The sequence below is a fragment of the Rousettus aegyptiacus genome, unplaced genomic scaffold (assembly GCF_014176215.1).
Source record: "Rousettus aegyptiacus isolate mRouAeg1 unplaced genomic scaffold, mRouAeg1.p scaffold_m13_p_5, whole genome shotgun sequence".
NCBI classification, from domain to species: domain Eukaryota; kingdom Metazoa; phylum Chordata; class Mammalia; order Chiroptera; family Pteropodidae; genus Rousettus; species Rousettus aegyptiacus.
Genome location: NW_023416308.1, coordinates 9,197,440 through 9,221,675, shown reverse-complemented (window position 1 = coordinate 9,221,675; position 24,236 = coordinate 9,197,440). Strand labels below are relative to the sequence as shown.

Genomic DNA, 24,236 nt, shown 5'->3' with positions numbered 1-24,236 from the left:
ATAATTAAGGGACAACTGTTGAACACTGCAGCTGCCTAAGTGTACATTACCAATCAGGGCTAAAAAGAGAATGACCGAAAGGTTTAAATGGAAAATCTGGGGAATGGGATGCCCATAGGGGACTGTGAAAGTCTCTAATATATTTCTGGGACTCAAGAATGCCACTGCGTGTGTAGGGCTGTGTGTGCGCCCTGATCTCTCAACTCTGGCAAACCTAGAGCCTCTACACAAGTAGGAAGTAAAGGCTAAAGCAGAGTTGGAAACTACTGGCACGTTGAAGGCATGCCTCACATACAGAGTATACCTCGGCAAAGGCCGGGGGACTTATCGGTTAAGTGTATTTAAGGAAATCTCTGTCCAGTCACTAGCTAACTAACCACTAAGCTAACTGAACAGAAACTTCAGTGGTTGTACATGACAAAGAATACAAACCAGAGAATTAGTCCAGAAAAGTCACATACAGCAGCGGGAACAAAAATAACAGCATATGAACCCTCCAGAGGAGGGAAAATCTGATTTCCAGAGTTGTCACGTTATTTTAAAAGGCCAGTTTTTAACGAAAACATTATGAGCCACACAACGAAACAGGAAGGTATGACCCACATACAGAAAGAAGCACTCAATGAAAATTGTCCCTAAAGACATCCAGACCTTAGAAGTACTAAACAAAGACTTCAAATCAGCCATTATAAATATGTTTAAAATACTAAAGGAAAGAAGTCTGACGAATAAAGGGAGGTATGAGCACAATGTCTCACCAAGTAGAGAATACAGATATGGAGATATAAATCAGATTTTTAAAAGCCAAGTAGAAATTTTAGAGATGAAAAGTACAATACTGAAACAAAAGCTTCACTGGAGGGGTTCAACAACAGATATGAGCTTTTAGAAGAATCAGCAAGCTTACAGTCAATTAGGATTATTCTGTCTGAGAAAGAAAAACATGAAGGAAAAAATAAAAAATATATAAACAAAAAATGAACAAAATTAACTGAGCCTCAGAGACCCACCCATGAGGCACCATCCGTGTGGACATAGGCATTATGAGAATTTCGAGAATAGGAGAGAAACAAAGGGACAGAAGGAATATCTAAAGAAATAATAGTCAAAAGCTTCCCTAATTTGATGAAAAACATTAATCTGCACATCAAAGAAGGTCAACAAACTTCATGAAGAATAAACTCAAAGAGAACCACACCTAGATGCATCATAGTTAGACTGCTGGAAGCCAGAGACTGAGAGAATCTTGCAAGCACCAAGAGAAAAAGACCTATTCTCATCAGAATTCATCAGAAGGGATTCTGTTCTTATCACAAATCATGGAGGACAGAAAACAATAAGATGCCAGGTTCAAACTGCCAAAAGAAGAGAATGTCAACCAATAACTGTATATCCCACAAAACCATCTTTCAAAAATCGAGAAATTAAGATATTCCTAGATAAACAGAAAAATAATTCATCGGCAGTAGACTTGCCTTGCAAGAAATCTAAAGAGAATCCTTTTGGCCAAAATGAAAGGACACTAGACAGTAAGTCAATCTACATGAAGAAATAAAGTACACCAGCAAATGTCACTCCACAGATGAATGTAAAAGATGGTATAAACATATTTTTGCTTGCAATTCTTTTCTTCTGGCTGATTAAAAAGACAACCACCTAATGCATAAAACTGTGTTGCTGGGCATATAATATATAAAGATATAGTTTGTATGAAATAACAGTAAGAAGACAAAAGAGAAAACAAAGTTAAATTGGAGCAGTTTTGGTATACTATTAAAATTAAGTTGGTGTTAATCCAATCTAGATTGTTTTAAGATGTTAATTGTAATCCCCAGGGCAATCACTAAGAAAATAACTTCGAAAAATAAAAAAAAAAAAAAACAAGGGAATTAAAATGGTATGCCAGAAAAATTTTTATTCAACACAAAAGGCAGTAATACAGGAAAAGAGGAACAAAAAAGACATAAGACATTCAGAAAACATAGCAAATGGCAGACTAATGCTCCCTTATAATTACATTAAATGTAAATGGACTAAGTGTTCCAATCAAAAGACAACTTGGCAGAGTGAACAAACATGACCTAACTATATGCCATCTACAAGAGACATACTTCAGATTTGAACTAAAAGACAAAAGTAAGTTGAAAGTAAAAGGATGAAAACAGATATATATCATGCAAACGATACTGAAAAGAGAGCTGGAATTTGTATACTGATATCACATAAAATGAACTCTTTTTTTGCTTTCTTTCTTCTTTTTTTTAACGTCTACAGCACCTGGTGTTCCTAGGTGGTCTGCCATCCAAGTACTATCCAGGCCCGACCTGCTTAGCTTCCGAGATCAGACAAGATTGGGCATGTTCAGGGTGGCATGGCTGTAGCCATAAAATGAACTTTAAGACAAAAAATTGTCACGACAAAGGATATTTTTAGAATGAGGGTCAAGCCCCAGGAAGATATAACAATTATCAATACACACACTTAACAACAGAGCCTCAAAATACATAAATCAAAAACTGATAAAAGTGAAGGAAGAAATGGACAGTTCAACAATACTTGTGGAGACTTCAACACAAGCATTTTCAATAACAGATAGAGTAACTAAGCAGAATACCAACACGGAAATGAAAGACTTGAACAACACTATAAACCAACAAGGCATTACAGACATCCACAGAACACTCTACCCTAAAACAGACTGCCAATTCTTCTAAAGTACAACAGAAGATTCTCCAGGATAGACCATATGCTAGGCCACAAAACAAATCAATAAATTTAAAAGGACCAAAATCATATAAAGTATATTCTCTGACCAAAATAGAATGAAATCAGAAATTAATAACAGAAGTAAATTTGAGAAATTCATAAATGTGTGAAAACTAACAGGGCAATTAAGAAATTGCAAGAGAAACTAGAAAATACTTTGAGATGAGGGAAAATGGAAATGGAACATACAAAACTTATGGGACATGGTGAAGGCAGTGCCTCAAGGGAACTTTATAGCTGTAAACGCCCATATTGAAAAAGATCTCCGATCAATAATCGGCCTTGAACCTTAAAAAAAAAAAATTAGAAAAAACTCAATCCAAAGCAAGCAGAATGGAGAAAATAATAAAGATTGCAACAGAAATAGACGAAATAGAGAAAATCAAGGAAATAAAATTGGTTCTTTGAAAATACAAACCTGACAAACCTTTAATCAAATTGACCAAAAAAATTAAAAGGAGCAAGAGAGAAAACTCACATTACTAAATCAAGAATGAAAGAGGTGCCATCACTATTTACCACTTAAATTTAAATTATTATAAAATTAAAATTACAAATTTAAAAGGACTAAAATAATACAAAGTGTGTTCTCTGACAAAAATAGATTGAAATAAGAAATCAATAGAAGTAAATTTTAAAAATTAAAAATGATTAAAATTATTAAAACAATTTTATGTCAACAAATTAGATAAGCTAGATGAAACAGATACACTCCTAGAGAGACAGAAACTACTGAAACCAACTCAAGGAGAAAGAGAAAATCCAAAATAGACTTACCACAAGTAAAGAGGTTTAATTAACAATTTTAAAACTTTATATAAAGAAAACCTTGGGCCTAGAAGGTTTCACTGGTGAATTCTACCAATGTTTAAAAAGGAAATGACACCAATCGTTTATAAACTCTTCCAAAAAACAGAAGAGGGAAAACTTCCCAACTTATTCAAGTTGTGTTACCCTAAAACTAAAACCAAAGACATCACAAGAAAACTGCAAACCAATATTTCATGAATACACACAAATCTTCAATACTAGCAAACTGAATCCAGCAATATATGAAAAAGGGTTATATCCCACAACCAAATGCAATCTTTTCCAGAATGCAAAGTTGGTTTTACATACAAAAATCAATGTAATGTAGCAGCACATTACTAGAATAAAGGACAAAACCACATGAAGTTTTCATAAAATTTTTTTAAAAACTGTAAAAATTAAAAAAAAAAACTAAGGGCATTCTTTATATTCAAAGTGAATATACACTGTACAAAATAATCATGGCATGGTCAAGTTCCTTTACATAATAATTTCCCCAAGGAGACCTAAAGTGATAGGGATATATATAAGTTTGATAACATTTTCAGAAACATGTCATGATTGCCTCCATTATTCAAGAAGCAGTGTGACGTAACAGAAAATCAGATTCTAGTGCCAGGCCTTTCCACTAACTAGCTGTGTTACTATGAGAAAGTCACTAAGCTCCTCTGGACCTCTTTCCTCCTCTGTGAAATTGGGGACACGGGGGGGGGGGGGTTGCAGTTGATCCTAAAATGTCCCTTACAATACTAAATTCTATGACCTTGGGGCCTTCGTTTCCTCATCTTTAAAATGTGAATAATCATACCCCACCACAAACAGAATTGTTGTGTATCTAAATTAAAGAGCTCACAGAAAACTATAAATTAATTCTTTCCACATATGCCACGTACTACTACAGATCACCACTGATAGCACTGTAGGATACACAAATACCTTATTATAAAATTATGCTGCTCCAAATGTTACTTTAAATAAGTAAGCCATTAGCTTTCATTAAATCTACAATGGGTTTCTACATGCTCCATGGCAGCAGAAAGCAGCTAAAACTTAAGAAGTAAAATTTAATCAGAATCCAAGGACTCAGCTTGTTTTAGTCTCAAATTTTCTGATTTTTCATTGTAAGCAAATTATATTTAAAATAATCATTATTAAAATAACTCATTCAACTAAAAGTATGTCCGAGCAATACAGGCCAACAGAACACTGATGGCACGTTAAAGTTCTGGCTTCCTCAACCACCTCTCTGCTGTATGTGAGGGCATGTAAGTAAAGCTCTAGGTGTGACAGTCACATCACCTAAGTCATGTGCTCTGTAGGCATGGACATTTTGCTTAGAATTCACAGCATGAGAATTTAGACCAGGTTGCGTAAAGAAGTGGAAGGCTTCTGTCACTTTTCTTAACCAAAGTGTCACACTGTAATGCTGAAGGTGTCACGCTGGCTCAAGTCGTCAATGGTTTAGAAACTGAAAAAGAGGAGTCTTGGAGATCACCAAGGGCCATGTCCCCATCGCCACAAGGCTCCTTACTGAATCTCCAGCAGAGGAAGGCTTCTGAGGAAGAGCTGACCTCCCAAATCAGTCTGACTGACTGCAAGGCACTCTATTAAAAGTACTTCCTTCCATTGGTTACAAAATGGATTCTACCTATAGCCCTGATTTTTGCCCTTTAGGGGAAAAAAATACGTTCCTTTTTCCACCTGACAGCTTTTCGAGTGGCTGAAGACAGTCATCACATTTCCCCTTAGTCATTTCTTCATTGATCTAAATAACTCCCATTTCCTTCAACCAATTGTTATAGGACTTGCTCCCATACCCAGTATCTCCGAACGTACCCTAATATTTCTGAATCTACAGTGTCCCTCTTTAAATGTGGTACTGAATACCCCAAATATAGACTGTCAAGGGCCATGAACAGAAGGGTTATATCAGACGCTAATTTGCTACTTCACTTGCAGATAATAAAATCATCATGGCTACTGATAATGGTCCACCAAAGCTTCTGGAGTCTGCTTATTTTATTAAATATTTACGGCAAATAAAAAGGCAGGAAGAATATTACTAACACCCATGGACTCGCAACCCCGCTAATAAAGTATCACTAACAAGCTTAAGCCCCCTGTGCATCTGTGTTCCCATTCTCGTCTCTTGAATGGTAACCTCGATTTGGCGTTTACCATTCCGAATCTTTTTAAACACAAATTGCAATTAAAGAAAAAAAGTCCCTATTCCTACTTCTGCAGTATTATTTTTAAAACTAAACTCTTAATAAACTTTCTATATATTTTAAATCCCAGTTCATTGCATACAACCCCCTACCCAGCATTTCATATCATCTTTGCAGCACGATTCTATCATCCTTTGCATTAGCTACTTCTCCCATACATATGTCATCTGCAAAATATGGTCTGTGGGCCTTCACGTCTTAATTATTAAAAAAAAAAAAAAAAGTTAACTAGGACAGGGATGAGGACCGAGCCTGTGGCAAACCGCTAGAGCGCCCCGCCACACACACACACACACACACACGCTGACAGGGATCCATTAAGCAACCCACCTGGGCATGGCCACAGCATCAGTCACAAATCCACTTAACCACACTGTCAGCCCACACTTCTCTATCTTCGCCATAACGGCGTCAGGGAAACAGACTCTCATCTGATCACAAGTGATCAGGCAATAAAGAATGGGATAATGACATCGGAGTCCCAGTTTTGACTAGACAGAACACCATGGTTTTATTTTTGGCGTAAGTGGTCCACAGCTGAGCCTGTCCATGACACTGGGTGGTGTCTGTTCATCTGTCTGTGCCAGAGTGAGTCTCAGCACTAGGCAACTGTGAAGCACAGATAAGAGACAGACCAACATCAGCTAGGATGGAGCCAGGCCGCAACTCAAATAGCTCCAGAGCAGAGGACTTGTCCAACAGACCCCTAGAATTCAGTGTTAAACAAAGTATAAGATAAGGGTCAACATCCAGAGACGCTCATGGGTTCTCGAAGGCAGACAGTGCTAACTAAACCCTTAAGAGCAGTTTACTCTGATCCTTGGAAGACATAAGCCTTTTCGTGAAAATTATAAAATGTAATTATTGGATGAAAGACTCAGCATAGCTAAGAGATCATGTAAATGTAAGTAATAATTTCATTACACAGACCAGCACCTCCCAAAGCATGGCCAAGAGAACAACAGCTCCTCAGGGTGTTAATAAGTTACTTAAAAAAAAAGGGTTCCATGGTCAAACGAGTTTGGGGAACATTGGTTTAATCAAAATTAGAAAGGATTCTTTACTGCAGAACTTCTCAGAGCTTTTAATAGACTTACGTGTCTTGAAGAGGAGGATGTAAGAAGCTGCATTCTCCAAACTTACTTGGTTCCTGAACACTTCTAATAAGGAATACCTCAAAAGCCTAGTGTTCTCCGCAAAAGACACTTTGTAAAACACTGAAATGGGTTATTGGTTAATCGATTAAGACATGTAGTGGGTGCTAACTACATGCTGAGCACTGAGGCCATTCCCCTTTGACCTGCCAAATTGCTGCCTTTACATTGGGTGAGATCCCATGGACCAAGGGGAAGTGTTTCAGTCTCTGACCTTACAGTTAGGCAGGCTGGCCTCAGATAGGATCTGAAGTTCAAAAATTAGCTACAAGGCTGCATTTTAACTGTTAGATGGAGCCACTGAATCATCAGCATTTTCAGAGAATCCAAATCAGTTCTCAGTGATTACCAACTAGAAGATCGCTATTAAATTAAATGTTGAATAAATTTTCATGAGAACTAAAACATACAAGTTTCAGCAACTTTAAAATGCAGAAACTTTTCAGAGATTTTCAAGATGTCTCAAATATATCAGAACTTAACTTTGGAAGCTGAAAACAGATTTATATTATCAGCTTCAAAAAAAAAAAAAACGCCAAGTTTTAAATAACATTCTGAAATTTGTACAAGAGGGTATGGGATGAAAAGCTGAGAACAAAAAGGTGATGTTTTGGTGCCCCATCCCCACCACTAGATTGCAGGGCTCATTCTGGAAAAAATGATATTCGAGATAAGGTTTAAATCCTGGATAACAAACAATAAATCTCTTTGAGGGATTTATAAAAGCTAGAGGTGAGAATTACTTCCAAAAAGGGATCAGGATTTTACCTACAATTAGGTATTAAACACAGAAATGTGCCAACAATTTCTTCAGCAAACTATAAAAGGAGGGTGCCTTTTTTTTTCTCTTTTAAAGAAAAACAAAAAGGACGCGCTTTAAGAATTCCTTTTAATGCCAGAGAGAAAAAAAATCAACGAGAAAAAGACATAGTTAAACTTTCACAAGTAAATTTTAAAGAGTAGCACCCAAATGAAATCTATTGTTTGGATTTCTTAAGTTATATTAAATCTAGCAAGTTTATAAGCCTAAATTTTCCAAAGGCCTAATGGTCTTTTTTTAATGCATCAGGACTGGAATGGCTTTGCCCAGTAAAAGCCCCACTGAGTGAGCCTCAGCTGCAAGAATTTACTAATAAAAGTGTCTCCAGCATTTTGCTTTATAGCACCACTGTGAACTGCAGCATTACCAAAAAAAAAAAAAAAGAAAAGAAACACTCTTGGCTCAAAAATTAGCTTTACTAGCTCTGCCTGGATTAGGGTTACCAGTGAGGCCCACAACAGGGGGGAGGTGTCAATGTTCCCGTCACACGTTCAAATATCACATCTACTTTGGAGGACACACCATATGTAGACAGCTGTATATAAATAAACTCTTTTTCTCAATTTCCTTTCTTCCCATTTGCTCTTAAACCCACTCACTTTTGCCCTGACCATGCCACTGATTCTGGTCAAGGTCACCAGCAACCTCCTAGTTTCTAAATCCGGTATCGTTTTTCAGTCCTCTTACCTGACTAGCAGAAGCGCTTAACACGGGTCACTTTGTCCTCCTTGAAAACTTTTAACCCTTGCTTCCAGAGGACTATGCACTTTGAGTTTTGATCTTATCTCAAAAGTACTGCCTTTTCAGTCCCTGCATCTCCTCGACGTCTAATCGCTGTGGTGCATGTGGGCACAACCCCGAATCCCTTCCTCTATCTACACTCGCTTCCCTGGTGATCTCATCCACTTTCCTGGCTTTAGACGCCATCAATGTGCCGACAGCTTCCAAATTTAGATCTTCAGCCCAGAGCTGAACCTAGAACTCATCTCCAGCCTCGCATCCAACTACCGATCTTCCCCCCGCTTTGTGCATCCACTGTTTTCCCCTCGTCGGTCAGGGCCGCCTTGGCCATTTGGGTGCTCAGGTCAAACACCCTGGAGTGCCTGTTGACTCTTCCTCCTCTCCTCACACCTAGGCCGTCAGCAATCCTGGCTCCGTCCACTTCTGCTGCTACAGTCCTGCTCTAACCACCACATTCCCGCTCCCGGGTTACTGTGGTAACCTCACAACCCTCCTTGCTGCCCTCCTTGTCCCACTACAGCCTAATCTCTGCACAGCAGCCAAAACGATCCCTTTTAAAATGTAAGTCAGACTGTGTCACTCCTCCGCTCAAAACACTTCAATGACTTCCCATCTCATTCAGAATAAAAGTTCAAGTTCTGTTCATGGATTAAGTGTCTCTCGCATTCTGTCCATTTCTCCTTCTCTTACCCACTTCTGCTCACTACATCCCCATATTAGTTTCCAAGTGATGCTCTAACAAAGTACCACTAACTTATTGGCTAAAGCAACACAAACTTGTTCTCTTACAGTTCTGGAGGCCAGAGGTCTAAAGTCAAGGTACTGGTGGTGGGGCTGCATTCTTTCTGGAAGCTTCAGAGAAAAATCGGTTTCCTTAGCTTTTCCAGCTTCCAGAGGCCACCTACATTTCTTGGCTTAAGACCACTTCCCTCTTGCCACACAGTTTTGCCATTCGCATAGCTCTCCACCTTTTCTTCTAGAGTTCTTTGCTTTTTCCTAACCCCTGCTGAAAGGAGGCAGCCACTGCAACCTGGTAAATTAAAAAGAAACCGCAGGGTCTCAGGCCTGCATATACCTTGAGAGAGAAGTCTGGTGGCAAAGGTGAAAGGTAAGACCTCAGGGAACCCTGCCAGCAGCTGCAGGTCTGCAGAATCATTTCTGCTATGAAAAGAAATTAGCTGCACTTGGCTATGGATTCCAACCCTTAAAGACTTAAGATCTTTAACTATAAAACATCAGGTTTTAGTTTCTCCTATTTGGACATCTGGGAAGATTTTAAGATCGCATTTTTCTTGAAACTTGAAATATCATTATCTAATATACTGGTTTTAGTTCTAGAATTATTTATTTTGATAACACCTACTTCTTGCTCACCAATTTTATCATAAATCTTAAGTTTTTAACTTCTACATCATTCCTTTTTTATTGCTTTCTTTATGCATTTTTCTACCTTTCACTTGAAAAACGTGACATTGTTACCTATGTGGCTACATATTAGGAAATACACACAACTAAAATATGTTAAAAATTAAACTTAAAAAGACAAAATCAGAGATGGAGAACAGATTAACAGTTTCCAGGGGTTAGAAATGGGGGAAGAGGTGACTGTGGCTGTAAAAAGGTAGCAGGAGAGAGCCTTGTGATGAATGTCCTGTGTCTTCACTGTGGTCACACAAGTCCACACCTGTGATAAAACTGTATGGAACTAAATACGCACACACAGTAAGTGCATGTAAAACTGGTGAGATGTGAATCAGCTCTGTGGACTGTACCAATGTCAATTTCCTGGTTTAATATTGTTCTACAGTTATGCAAGATATCAATGGAGGAAACTGAAGGAAGGGTACGCAGGACCTCTGTGTACTAATTTTTGCAACGTCCTGTGAATTTGATTAAGTTTTTTAAAATGAATGTTGGTTAATACCTAAAAATCTTTACTTCTCAGAATTATTCCTGTTTCTAATATAATAGCACACTTACCCTTCTCATAAAAACCAATTTTATAAATTTGAAATCAACAACTTTGTAATCGTTATTCATTTAAAAATATTATCCTTTAAAGTGCCAGGAATCCTGTGAGCACACACAGTAAAATGAACATAAAATTATAAATGGCAAGATGATGAAGCTTGAACAAACTGCCCAATGCATAACTCTGCTTACTAAAAGCCACACTGTTTTCGAGATATTTCAGCATGACATACTCCCACAGAGACACTAAATCCCTCGAGGGCCAACTCAATAGCACGGAGCTTGAGAGGTCAGCATCAAAAGTACTGAGGGGTCACTCACTAACGTAGTAGGGCTTTAGACCTGAAAGCGGAAAGCCTCACAAAGAAGAAAAAGGGGAGGTGTGGAAAGGAAGCAGCATCAGAGCAAAATCAGCTCTCTAGCACAGTCTGTGGCATAATTAAATCTCAAAAGTCCTCCCTGCTCGGGGTCCCTCACTGTGAGTTGGTTACCAATTTGGCAGGAAGATCTAATAAGCACATGGGTTTTCTCCAAGGGCACACACACAGTTCATGGTGCCAATTCCACGTAACTGGCCCAGTTTCACTAAAATCCCAAGGCAGCAACATTAAAAGAACAAGAAAGATAGAAAAGAGTGAGACAGAGAAAGTGAGCCCCCTCTGAAATAAAATCGTAAAGCAGCAGGACAGTCCATTCAACAGAATGACGTCTTCCCTGTTTCAAAATAAAAACACCATGAGAAACAAATGAAAATGCTACTTATTTTTATTACTTTGTCGTTTTATTTTAATGCTTGAAAAACAAAGCCAATTCTACAAACTACTGGCCTTCCACTGTCATCATCATGTAAAAGTGTCATGACAAAAACTCTGGCTTCACAGATCAGAGCCACCTTAGGGGTTCTGTTTAAAATATATTCTTATATACGTGCTCTACAAATGAGGTTTAAAAAGAAAGACAACACAAATCCAAGTGGCCAGAGAGTGAAGAATTCTGGTGGACAATTGGACTACTGTGTTGCAAATTAAACTGTTCACACCTGCAGAATAATCTCAGCAGCATAACCAATCTACCCTGAAATGCAGCCGCACTGTACCAAGAGAGGATCTCTTCTTCCACTAGATCCTATCTTGCACTGATAAACTCTTTGGATGAGAAAACCAGCGGCAGATGTGAAAGCCACATGGCCCTCTACAATGCAGGAGAGCAAAAAGCAATGTTAAAAGAAAAGATTCCTTAAACCGCAGCTCCCTATCAAGAATGAAGATTTTATCATCTAATGCTGACTTTGTGGAAAGTAGCTAGCTATCAGAGCCTATTCCAAAACTTCAGCTAACAGCATCGGGCTGAAATCCAGGACTTGGACTCACTTAGCTACACCCTTGTTTTCGACTCTTGGGAACAGGGCCAACGTGTAAAGTTAGAATATAACAAACAGAGTTTCCAAGGGGAAAGTGGAAGACAATGTAGGTACTCTCAATGTAATTGATAGGCTCTGAGCAAGGCTTCCATTTTGGTACATTTTTATTTAGTGAATTTTGGCCTTTGGATAATTTCTTTCATGACTTCTTAAAGATTTCCAAACTCTGCATCAAAAAAGACTTTCCAACGCCCCCTGAAGTAATACTGTGGCAATCAAGAACACTGAAACTTTTCTCAAATTCCTATTTAAATAGGAAAATTATTGTGATCAAGCAAAATGCTTCATAAAGAAATAGGGTAAAACCAAAAACTCTCTAAATTGTCCTGTATTATGTGTGAGTTCACTGAACTGCCACAGAGGTAGCAAGCTCCAGAGTCTAAATGTGGCTACAGTTTTCACCATTCTTGGGCTTTCTTAAAATTTTTAACTTCACACTCTTGGTAGTGCTTTGGATTTTGGTGTATAGTCTCCTATCACTCAATTTTACCATATCCTTTCTCTTAAAGATATAGACATTTGTGTAAAATACATTAGAGAATCCAGGGAAATGGGAAATAGGAACCACTAAACAAGTCAGTTCTCTGGCAGCATGGACAACGGATATTCCAGTGTCTTCTGGGGAACGCAGCTGTCCATGAAAAGCCGCATGGTCAGTAATCATAAATACATTGAACTTTTGAGAAATTATATACATACTCTTCACCAAAGAGTACAACAGACTTATTTTAATGGCCTAAACTCTTGCCTCTCAAAGCATGGTCGAAGCCACGCTGGCACTTCCTAGTTAGAAAGGCAGACTATCGGGCCCCACCCCAGACCTCCAGAATCCAAATTTGCATTTTATCAAGAACCCCTGTGATTTGCAGACACAATAAAGTTTGCCCCAGACAGTATCTCCCACCATTCCGCTCCACGAACGTATGCCCCAGAGTAAGCATGAGATGGGCGACGCTGACCTGCAATTCCCTCGGTGAGTCTCAGGTCTCACGTGCCTCTCACCTCACTGAGTGGGATTCTCGTGTTTAAAGAGTAATTTGAACTATACACCTAAAACATGACTTCACTGTTTTGTCCCCAGGTTGACCCTCAGCTCCCAACCTAACGTCTGGCTTGATTAAAACCAAAGGCTCGCATCTTTGCATTAAAACGGGTGAGGACATTAACGGCTCAGGCTAGTCCAATAAAGGCGGAGCACAGAGTTGTCAGCCTTGAGCACACAGCCACGGGTCAGCTGGGTCGGGTCAGCTGGGTCAGCCGTAACTCAGACGCACAGAGAACAGAGCCCTTGAGCAGAGAGTCACAAAAAGATAAACACCCAGTGAGATGTGGAACACAATCTTTTATGCTCAAGGTTGCTTTTCTCCAAATAAAGTTGCTACCCAATTCATTAATTCTTTAAAGCAATGAATTCTGTTAAGTAAATTCCTATTATAGAGGAGTTTCCTACACTTCGATCACACACGTAGGTAAAACCTTGAACATGGGTTAATGATAGCTTACCTGCGCACACCTTCCCAGTTCTTTCCTGTCCAGATACTGAAATATATTGATTGCCAACTCGTAAGGCAGCTGGATATCAAAGAAGGGCACATCATCCATTTCATTCTGAGGAGAAAAAGAGAGGGAAATAGGCTTACAATTCTGAGATTTGAAAATGCTCGTATTTATGGGCCCTTTAAGTCACCAGAGATGTTCTTAGGTGGCGACAAGAAATGACGGTGTCTCCCAGGAGAAGCAGAGCGTTCTCACTGCTTCACAGAGCACAGAGAACTCAGAACCTGACAACCATTCTCAAACCTCTGACCCCTACAAGCCTATACCCTCATTCACTTGTGAAATCCACAAGACCATTTCCTATTAGGCCTCAAAAAGGAGAAGTGGGGATACCACCTTACAATCTAGGGTATGCCGCAGGCATCTGTGCATGAGTCTGTGGAGAGCCTCTTGGCCTCTAAGGAAAGGTGAGCAGCAGGCAGCCGAGAGAGAGAGCCTTGAACTCATGGAGGCCACTGTCCTCCCAGGAAAACTCCAATGCCCCCTAACTTGGAGGGAAGTGAGGAACCCACAGCCACAAGAGAAATGCTGACCTCGGTCACTGAAGTGTTTTCGTCAGGAAGAGGGGAAGAGGGCCATAAACATGAGCGAAAAGTAAATAAATGAAACGCTGCTCCTGAGTGAGGTGAACATCACTCCCCCTGGCTGCTGGAGAAGCATGAGGTTCCCTAATGCACTAGGGGACGTGCGCTGGTGAACCTGAGTGAGCCAGTGCAAACAAAGCAGTTCTTCTTCGGTGTCATTTATTAATGCGGAGAAATTAGAGCTTGCCTGCCTTTGGATAAGCAATTAGGGATGAGGTAACAGGCTTTATTTGAGAGATAAGGCTGTCATGACGATCCTGGTAGCACAAAGAAATATGAGTGTGCAACGAAAAAAAGCCAAGTGTGCATACGTACCCCTCTGCCTATTCCCAAATCCACCTGCCAAAGCTCACTTTAGTGTGTGCTGCTGCAAAGCTAGGGCAAGCAGCACTCTGACCCAACAGAACTTGATAAAATTCATCTTTAATAAGATTTAGTCAACATCAGTGACTTACTGGTTGCAAGCAAATTATTAATTCACCACTCAGATAAAACAGTCATATACTGCAAGGCTGAAGCCTCAAAACTGAAAATAGTCTCAGCATTTTTAAGGGAGTGTGAACACCAAATTAAACCCTACCAAGGGGTTCAGGGTAAAGAGTTTCTGGAATCACGTTTTCCATTCGCCCAGGAGTCTCAAGGCTAAAAGATAATCGAGACCATAAGAATAAATGAATTCAGCTGCAAAAACAGTGCAAGGCTAAGCGTGAGGGCCAAAGAGAATCTCTAGAGGAAAAAATAAGGAAGAGTTGACAGTTCTCTGTGGGCAAAGAAGGAATAGAATGTTAAATCACGAGAGAAACATTGACGATACAAGGAAAAAATCTGCAAGTGTAATTGGAAGACAAAGGGGCCCTTGCCTTAAAAAATAATGGAAAATCACTGGTCTAATGTCAGGCTAGGTCCCCTCCTACAACAAACTGGCTTCACTTGTTGTGGAAAAGAGGCATCACTTTCTCTTACAGCCCAGATACAACTCCTCAGCACAACCCTGATGGGAGCCACTGCTCGTGGAGGAAAGCTGCGACAAGGCGAGACTGTCAGCGGCAACCGTGGACTTCCTTCTGCTTTCTCTGCTAGATTATTTGGTGCTCACTTTGAATATATAATGCAGGAGTATAATCCATATAGTCTTTTGGATTATTTGACTACAGTGAGGTGGAGAAGTCTACCTTACCTACTCATAAAAGAAACAAAAGAACAATGTTCCTTATCCTCACACACGCAGAATAAGGGCAAAGAAAAGCCTGCGCACATGAAAAATAAACTCCTATTTAGCTTTTCACTGTTAAGTGGCGTGCAAAGCATTGTTTTCTTCAATTAGTCCCTTCAGGACTCACTATAAACTGGTGCCTGGACTTGACACTACTGTGATGAAGCAGGAGAAATCGATTATGTTTTCAGTTATTCTGGTGCGAAAACGTCACGCTTCTAGCGGCAGGAGGCTTCCCTCTTTTACCTATGCAGTCGGCCAAGTCTCTATTCCCATCCTGGAAAACAATGCCTCCACCTTAGCATACCCCAACCCTGCCACCACCCTCCTGGATCCTAACCGCCACGACCTCTGGCATGCGGCACCCAGAGGGAGTTTAGAGCAAAGATTCAAACTGATAATCCTGGTTCTGCCACCTGACTAGCCAGGAGACCAGGCTGAGAGCATCTAAGCCTCAGCTTCCTCATCTGCAAAACATAAAACACTAAATTAAAATCGGTAAACACCAACATTACGAAGCCGAACCTTTTTAAAAAATCACTGTGCTCTTAGAATTATGTGTAAACTCCAAAATTACGGTCAATCCCAAACAGATTAAGCTCCAGACTTTTATGTAAATGACCTTCCCTGATGCTACTACTGGTTGGAAAATGGCAGGAAAAGAGGGGACCAAAATACTAAAGGAAGGTCTACCATCTTAATATATAGACCCAGAAGATCAGGAGACAAAATGCTGAAGTTTTATGTTGGCAAGACATTCTATCAACATCTCTTGTAGTGGATACTAAGATGGGTCACTCGGATTCCCCCTCTAGGTCCACAACACTCATTCCCCCAGATGTCTAGAATGCCACCTGCTACTAGGTCACAGCTGAGTCCCTTCTTATGCACTACCCTTAGTCAAACAAGCTGCTCCATCCAAGGTTACATCCCCTTGGAGAGCAGTATGTATCCAATGACTAGTCAACACCTGGGGACAAAGGCCTGGCCCCCTTGTCTCAATTTGGGTCCTCTCAGAAAGGCCAATCCACTAAGCTGCCTGCATGCAAATCTCCATCTCAGAGCCTGTTCCATAAAAAATCCAACCTTTTCCCCAAAGCAATAGACGTGATCCACAAGAGTCTTACATTCAACACATCCCAAGGTTCTTATGCACTTGACTCTGGAAACATTAGGTAACCTACTTCCCTCTCCTCTACTCAAGGAAACATAATGGAGTACAGATAGAGCAGCATCATTATCATACCAAAACAAACAAACGAAAAAGCTAGAGTAGCTTCAAGGCTCACTAAATTACTTATAAACTTCACTTTGTCATTATTAGTAACATACCACTTGGGAAACGCCTTGCTAAAGTTAGATGCTGTGGTTGAAAATGCAACTCTTTTATCACCCTTGATTTGACAATATGGAGCCACATCCTGGACAGAGGTTGCAGTCCTTTAACCATGGGTAACCTAAGAGCAGCATCGTAATGTCCTGAACACTCTTTAGTACTTCTCACCGATCACAAACATATATAGAAATTACAACTCACTACTAGTGCGCAAAGAAATACCTTGTAATCTAAAAGGTACTATCAGACTTCCACCTAAGATATTTTGAAGCACTCAAACATCCAAAAAGTTAAGGGCCACATTAACCAAGTCTGTATCTATACTGACTTAAAAACATAGAAATGAACAAGCATGAACAAAGATATTCCCAGAAGGAACACACTGGAAATAATATAGGGAAAGTTGGTCATACTATAAAAATGTCAATATGACCAAATGTTAACAATTTCACATTAATAGCCCAAGTAAAGTAAGAATGGCCAAATTTATTTTACATAAGACCATACAGGAGACCAATAAATTCAATATTTTAACATTTCTTCGAATTTAAGAAAAAAACATCTTTTTGATAACATACAACCTGGCTTTTTAAATTCTTTAATGGCTCAGATATTGATTCTCTACCACTCTCGATGACTCTTGTGCTGTTCTACACATCAAAATTATCTGTGGAGTTAATTAAAAAAAAAAGAAAAAGAAAAAGAGAAAAAAAAAGCAACGCCCAGGGTCTCACTCAGACCTACTGCCCACACTGCCACGGGTGGTCACGCATCAATTCCTCGGGGATCTGCGTGCACATGTAAAGTTAAGAACAATGACCCTAAATTATACAGAAATAAAAATCAATACTCTCTCAATCAAGCCAAAAAAATAAAATAAAATAAACCCTCAAAGGGGTCATGTTACTTTGTTAATTCAAAGTCAGTGAATACTAGATTTTCCCAAAGTCTACTGGACTTATTCCAAAAATGCTAAGAGAAATTGCAAATAGATCCATCCCCAAGGAGGCTGATTTGTACTCCTATGTGCTAATGTAAGACTAATTCTGTAAATGGATTGGTTCTGTGCCTTTCTGTTAGAAACTTAATCTGTCTTCTCTTGTTCAGTAGAAGAAGGGATAATTACTAAGAGCCAAATCAGTAAAAAGTGAAAAAACTGACTTAAGTTTTGTTCCCAATGTATATCTCCAGGGCAAAAAGAACACTAACAATCTCTCAAGGTAGTGTAAAGCATCTGGAGTTCAAACAATAGATATGTAATAACATTTCTGCTAAATCTGTGACTGAAAGGAGACTATTTTCTAAAGGAATTTATCTCAACTTTCCACAAACTGCAAGAGCTGAGCAGAACAGACCCACACAATCTCAATCTAAAGGAATGGATGAGTTCCAGTTTCACCAATGTCTTCTTTAAAGGGGGGGAGGGGGGAAAAAAAACCTGGATGACTGGAGTGGAAAAAGTCTGAAACACTAAAGATAAATAGGCAATCACACTCCCGAATTTGTCTCAAAATTCATGTTCTTACTTACACAAAGCAGGAGCCTCTGAGCAATGACATTATGAGACTTTTTCTTTTCTATACTTTTGAATTCTCCTAAATATTTTTACAATGAGCATGTGATATTTTCACTGACAAAAGCAACACATTTTTTAAATAAAGTGTTTTATGTTCAAAACATCTCAATTCAGGACCATGCCAGCTGCTGGGGGGAGGGGACGTAATGTTAGTGAATGTGTAAGAAATGATGTCTACACTCAAGGAGCTAAAATCTTTATAGAGATAAGTCATCATCATGTAACATAGAAAACAGGAAAAATAGAAAAAAATAGAAAAGGCAATAAAGCCAGTCCCCTAAGGCATTCCAAAGTTCATTAGTAAGTCAGCTGTTCCGAACTTCTAAATCATTTCTCAAAAGGAACAATGCTATAAAGAGTGGCTGAGCTCCCAAGCAGTCCACAGAAGGCCAATTTATCTCCTAACATTTAGCCTAATCCCCATGCCTAGTTATGAGAAAGAGCAAAAAGTATTTAATACATGTTTGTCGACTGCATGCGTGGATGACTACAGAATCTAACCAGCAGAGTGCCTGGCACACAGCAGATTCACAGTCAATGTCCATGGGATGTGATTCATCACTTTCTTATGGGCTTTCCAACTTCAAGACCTATTCTCATTCACCACCGACTGGTATGATTCCCCTGGGAACCCCGGCAAGGGATGGAGGAAGAAAATGCCATTCTAAAGAACTGGGGAAGCAAGTGCTAGGGGGTCCCGGGAAGCTGGGTGCACAGTGAAGAGCGTCGCACCTCTGCTTTTTAAGCCTCCTTTAGTCTAAGCTGGGATCGGGGCTTTAGGATCCAGAAAGGAGAGAAATCAGGGGGAGCAGGAGGTCTTTTGTGTGGTCTAGTGTGAGTATGGATTTGTCTGTGGAAAGAGTAAATAGTTTCATGTCAAGGGTCCCACACTCTCCAAGTGCATTTCTACCAACAGGATCAGCTATATGATTTGCGGAGGCCACTGTAAAACGAAAATGTGAGGTCTCTTTTTAAAAAGCACAGGCCTCTTCTGAGCCTGGGGCCCTGTGTGACCACACAGATCACAGAGGACCATGAGGCTGGCTGGCCCTGGCCACCACAGAACCTTTGCACTTACTGTTCTCTGTCTAGAATGCCTTCCCCCAGATCTCAGCATGCTTGCTCCCTCACCTCCTTCCATGAAGTGTGACCTTCCCGGGAAGGTCCTTTCAGAGAGCACTATTTAAAATTATAGCTTTTCCCACACACGTACACATTCTATCCCTTCTACCTGCTTTATTTTTCTCCACGGCATTTACTACCTTGCAATTATGTGTTCCTCTCCTAGTCCCCTCTCCCCTAGCATGTAAATTCTGTAAAGACAAGGACTTTTTTTCTGTCTTGTTCAGTGCTGTATCCTCAGAACCTAAAACAGTGCCTGGTACTAAGAAACCACTTAGTAAATGTTTATAGAATGAATAAATGAAGCCCAACTGTTTCGAGCAGCAGAATCGTCCAATAAAAGAGATGACCTAAGTTACAAGTTGTTCTAGGATAAACAGAGCCTATTTCAAAATGTGCCCAAGTAGAGACCTGTTCATGCATAATAGGAAAAAATGAATGGTGCTAACAGCACTTTTAGTTGGGGGAAAGGGAGAAGGAAGAGAACTTTGGGCTGGAGAAATCAGGAAAGAGTTAACATAGAAGAGAAAATTCAACTTAAACCTTAAAAGGCAGGCAAAGACCAGTAAAGAGGAAGGGAAGTCTCTCTCAGTATAATTCATGGGTTCACATTTGATTCCGTTTATCTCTTCATTTCACATTATGAAGTTTCCTTGTTTCTAACTCAGAAATTAAGCCATCAAATTGATCTTGTTGACAACACAGTTGCAGGCTCTGACTAATTAAATATTGGCATAGTGAGCAATAAATATTGGCCAGCAGTATTAAAAAATTTTATCAGCCCTGAAAACCCAAATCCTAACTTGGAGAATGCTTTGAATGGTCACAGGGATTCTAACAACCACAGAGCCTCTTTATAAGGTTGTTGTTGGAAGCAGCAATTCTGCCCATGTTATTTCAACTCAACAAACGCAGATGGGCTCCTACTGCACCAAGTTCCACAGATAGGAGTACAAGACAAGACAACAGACCCTGCCCTCCAGGGATTCCCAGCACAAGAGGTCAGGAAGCAAAGGGCTTATTCATGATAAGTCTCAGCAGAGGAAATGAAATTTCTATAATACTAATGATAATAAAAGCACCAAATTTATTGGCTGCTTACTGTATGTCAGGCTTGGTGCTAAGAATGTCCCATTTATTTCCTCTTCACATGATAAGTACTAGCATCATCCTCATTTGACAAATAAGGCACAGCAAGTTAACTTGCCCAGAGTCAAACAGCTAGTCAGCAGCAGAGGCTGAATTTGAACTTGGATCTGCCTGACTCTAGAGCCTGGACTCATAACCAGGGCTATCCTGCCTCCATTAATGTCATTCGTTTTAGTTAAAAGAAGACTGTAGGCTTCTGAGGTCAGGAAGTATCCATTCCACTTACTGCTGATTGCCCACAGCCAGCTGATCAACACATGTATGTTGGATGAATAGAAAACACACACATTCCCATAGTTTAGTGCTGCTTCAAACATGTACCCCGCCTAAGTTGGACACGTTGTTTCTGTTGTTTCCTGCCCAATATCCATTCTCTCTTCTTTTCTTTAGGAAACCACCCTACTCTCACTCTTGGTCAATATGGTTTAGATGGGACTGGCCCCAACCTTAGCTTCAGGAATGGGCAGCGGATACAAGCCTAGACAATTTGAGCCAGTAATTGGCTCAAAGATGGACACATGACCCCATCTGGACAAATAGGAACTAAAGTTCATGATTGGCTGCATGAAACAGAAAATAGATGCTCTCTTTCCCCTGGTTGCTAACCTATCAGAATGAAAGACTACAGTTGCTGGTAGCTACTTTATCCCAAAGAGGGGAGAGTGCGCCTCTGAATAAAACCAATAAAAGGAAAGCAAGACCAAAAGATGGAGACATTTCTAGTTATATTATCTAAGCACCAGGGCAAGCACTACCAGCTGGAATTTTCAGTTACGTGAATCAAAAGATTCCAGTTTGGGTTTTTTTGGCTAGTTTTAGTTGGGTGCCGGTTACCTGCAGCCCAGATTCTGGATACATCACTTACATAAAAACTGAACCAAACCACCACCACAGTGAAGAAAAAAAAGCAACATATTTACAATTACATGCAAGTGGCTCCACTACCTTCTGGAAGCCTGAGTTTAGGGCAAGAGGGAAATGGAAGACAAAAGAAAGTGCTACTGCCTCTCAAATTCTGTCCAGGAGTGTATCATTTCTTTCCCTAGTTTAACCATACACCAAAAAGACAATTTAGGTGTTCCCAACTCGCCGCCTAAAAACAGATGGCTTCTAATTGCTATCATTAAAAGCTTCACAAGAGAAGACAGGCTCAAGGAGAATCATTTCTCAGTTTTCACTTCAGCTGTGTTTGTCCATCAAAGGTCTGGCCTGTACCAGCCAGATCCAACTCTGAGATGGTGCTGTCCCCCCACCCGTCAAAAGGCAATTTAACCCTTGACTGCTGAACTCTTAGCTGTTCTAACTCTAGTGATGATACTGAAGACTCCGAAGTGAAAGAGACTGCACCAAAAACATAATAGGACATACTGCTATAACAGATACATCAAAACTTTTAGGAAAAACAAAGGAGGGGTTATGCAGGAGGTGGTATCAGATTTTTGTTTTCCTTTCATGTCAACCGAAATCAGCCTGTGAGAGTTTCTGGGGCATCCCAAATGAAACAATCTTCCTTTTTAGGAGTTACCCATGCATCCAGCAAGGACTCTCTGGAAGACACACCTAAGGCAGATCCAGGCCACAGACAGGTTTTTGACCTGCGATGTTAGTACGTAAAATGTTATTTTTTTTATAAGCTACCAAAAGTTAAAAATGGGAAGAATTTGTGGTAGATTGTTGTATTAACGACCCCTACAGTTTATGCCTCCCTATATACCCAGGCATTTGGGTAACTCCACACTGACTCAGGGATTGGCCACAAGGCTTGCTTTGGCCAATGTGACAGTAACATGACCTAGGCAGACTTCAAAAGCACTGGGGTTTGCCCTCAGGCTCTCTTAATTATAAGACAGTCCACCCAACCACCAGACTTCTGGGTCCCACCTCTGGAGACTGGAGCACCAGGTCTGGGGAGGGGCCAGACCTATATTTTAATTAGTCCTTAGGTGATTCTGCTGCTAACTCAAGTTTGGGAAATTCCTACCTAGTGAAATGTAGAGCCCAAAAGACCAGGATCCAAATTCAATACCTAGAGTTTATCAACTGGGTAGGCCTAGCCAAATTACAGAAAACCTTTGAGTACTCTTCATTTGTAAAAGAATAGCAATGCCCACCTCCCAGGATTGTTGTGAAGCCTGAAGGCACAATCCCTTTCAGTGGGGGAGGATTTCAGTTGTGAAGCTCCAAATTTACCTTTGTCCTCATCTTTCCTGTTTATCTCTACTCCCATGGGCTAGTCTAGTTTCAACCTATAAATCTACTTCCTTGGGAATAACTTCTACAGAGATCTGGACTGACCTGAGCATCTAGCAGATGCTACCTTCCCAAGGCCCCAAAGCACTGAAAGATTTTATTTTTACATGAGTCAGACCTGTTCAGTGTTGACCTACTTTATACAGGAACAGGTGTGATGCCAGCATAAGTTTTCATATGTATAAGAATTGTCACATTAGAAAGTGTTTATAACTTGCACATACACAGAAAAAAAAAGTTATTTACAACCTTAGAGATAAGGCAAAGCACAGGACTAGACACTTAATGAAAACTCCTAACGTTATTTGATATAACTACATATTACATAAACTATTAAGCCATCATTCATCAAAATAACTTGCCAGTAACAGAATTACTCCCAAATGGGAAGCTGTAGAAGCCTAACTTAAATTGAACCATTAAAACCGGCTGTCTTGTCTTCTTAACCATAGATACGTTTCAAGTGATTTCCACTGTCCCACCTTTGTGAAGGGTTTTTGTCTCTTTGTTTTGGGCCTGAGGGTCTCTATTTTCCTCTAGATTTTCAAAGGGATCCGTGCCCCACAAAGTAAGAACTTCTATACTAAAAAGTGTCCAAAGGATTCTTTTTTTTCTCTCTTTCATTATTTTTGAAGTGATACATACACAGTTAGAAAAACTTGAATACTGCAAATAGTATATAGAGAAAATTTTAAATTCCTTCCCATCCGCGTCCTGGGTCCTCCTCCCCAAAGGCAACCCTGTTAAAAGTTTAGGAATCCTTCCGGAGCAAGATTTCTCAGTCTTACCAGTACTGGCATTCTGGGCCAGATAATTTTGTGTGGGGGCTGTCCAGTGCGTTGTAGAATGTTCATGAGCATCCCTGGCCTCTGTCCGCAACAACGCGCCGCTAACCCCTGGTCATGGCATCCAAAAACGTCTGCAAATATTGCCAAACGGGAGGACAAAATCGCTTCAACTTGGGAACCACTACTTCTGAAGATACGCTGTGCATGCACAACCAGGGGTGTGTGTACCTCTACTCCTTCTCTCCATATTGGTGGCACAGAGTTACCTTGCAACTCACTGGGGACTTTGTACCAGGGAGGGGTTGGGGCTGGCCTGAGCCTCAGCAGGAGGCGACGGTCACTCACCAGGTCACGGATGAGTTGGTCCACCAGCTGCTCCCCGCCCCCAGCGCCCTCGCGGGCCGGAGGGGACCGGGAACGGCTCGCAGACTCCTGCCTCTCGGCCCGGGTGGTTCGTGCCGCCGCCGGAGGCCGCCCCGCGCCCTCCAGAAGGCTCTGGGCCAGCGCCAGGTACCCCGAGGCCTGCTCCCCGCGCCCAGGCGCCACCTCGGGCCGGCGTGGCCGCCGCTCGGCTGCCTCGGGCCGCCGTCGCTTTCTCAGCGCCTGGGCCTGTGCCAGCTCCTCCTGCCAGCGCCGGCGGAACTCATCCAGGCTGTGGTTGTCCATAGCCACTTCTCCTGGCCGGAGCGTCCTCCTCGGCCCTGCCGGATCCACGGAACAGTCCCTCCACCGGAAGTGTCCGTCTCTGGCG

The 24,236-nt window shown here is 40.7% G+C and overlaps 1 protein-coding gene and 1 pseudogene across 2 annotated transcripts in view; both read right to left on the bottom strand.

The window, feature by feature from the left end:
• Positions 1–24,221, bottom strand: part of FBXW8 (F-box and WD repeat domain containing 8) — a 100,867-nt gene extending 76,646 nt beyond the window's left edge. For both annotated transcript variants that reach the window (XM_016149488.2, XM_016149492.2), the window contains exons 1-2: positions 23,831–24,221; positions 13,414–13,518 (exon numbers count right to left, since the gene is read on the bottom strand). In XM_016149488.2, the coding sequence (XP_016004974.1) occupies positions 13,414–13,518; positions 23,831–24,151 (426 nt within the window). In that variant the 5' untranslated portion in view covers positions 24,152–24,221. The remainder of the gene's footprint in view (positions 1–13,413; positions 13,519–23,830) is intronic.
• LOC118603650 lies at positions 2,266–2,383 on the bottom strand (annotated as a pseudogene).
• Positions 24,222–24,236: the final 15 nt, after the last annotated feature.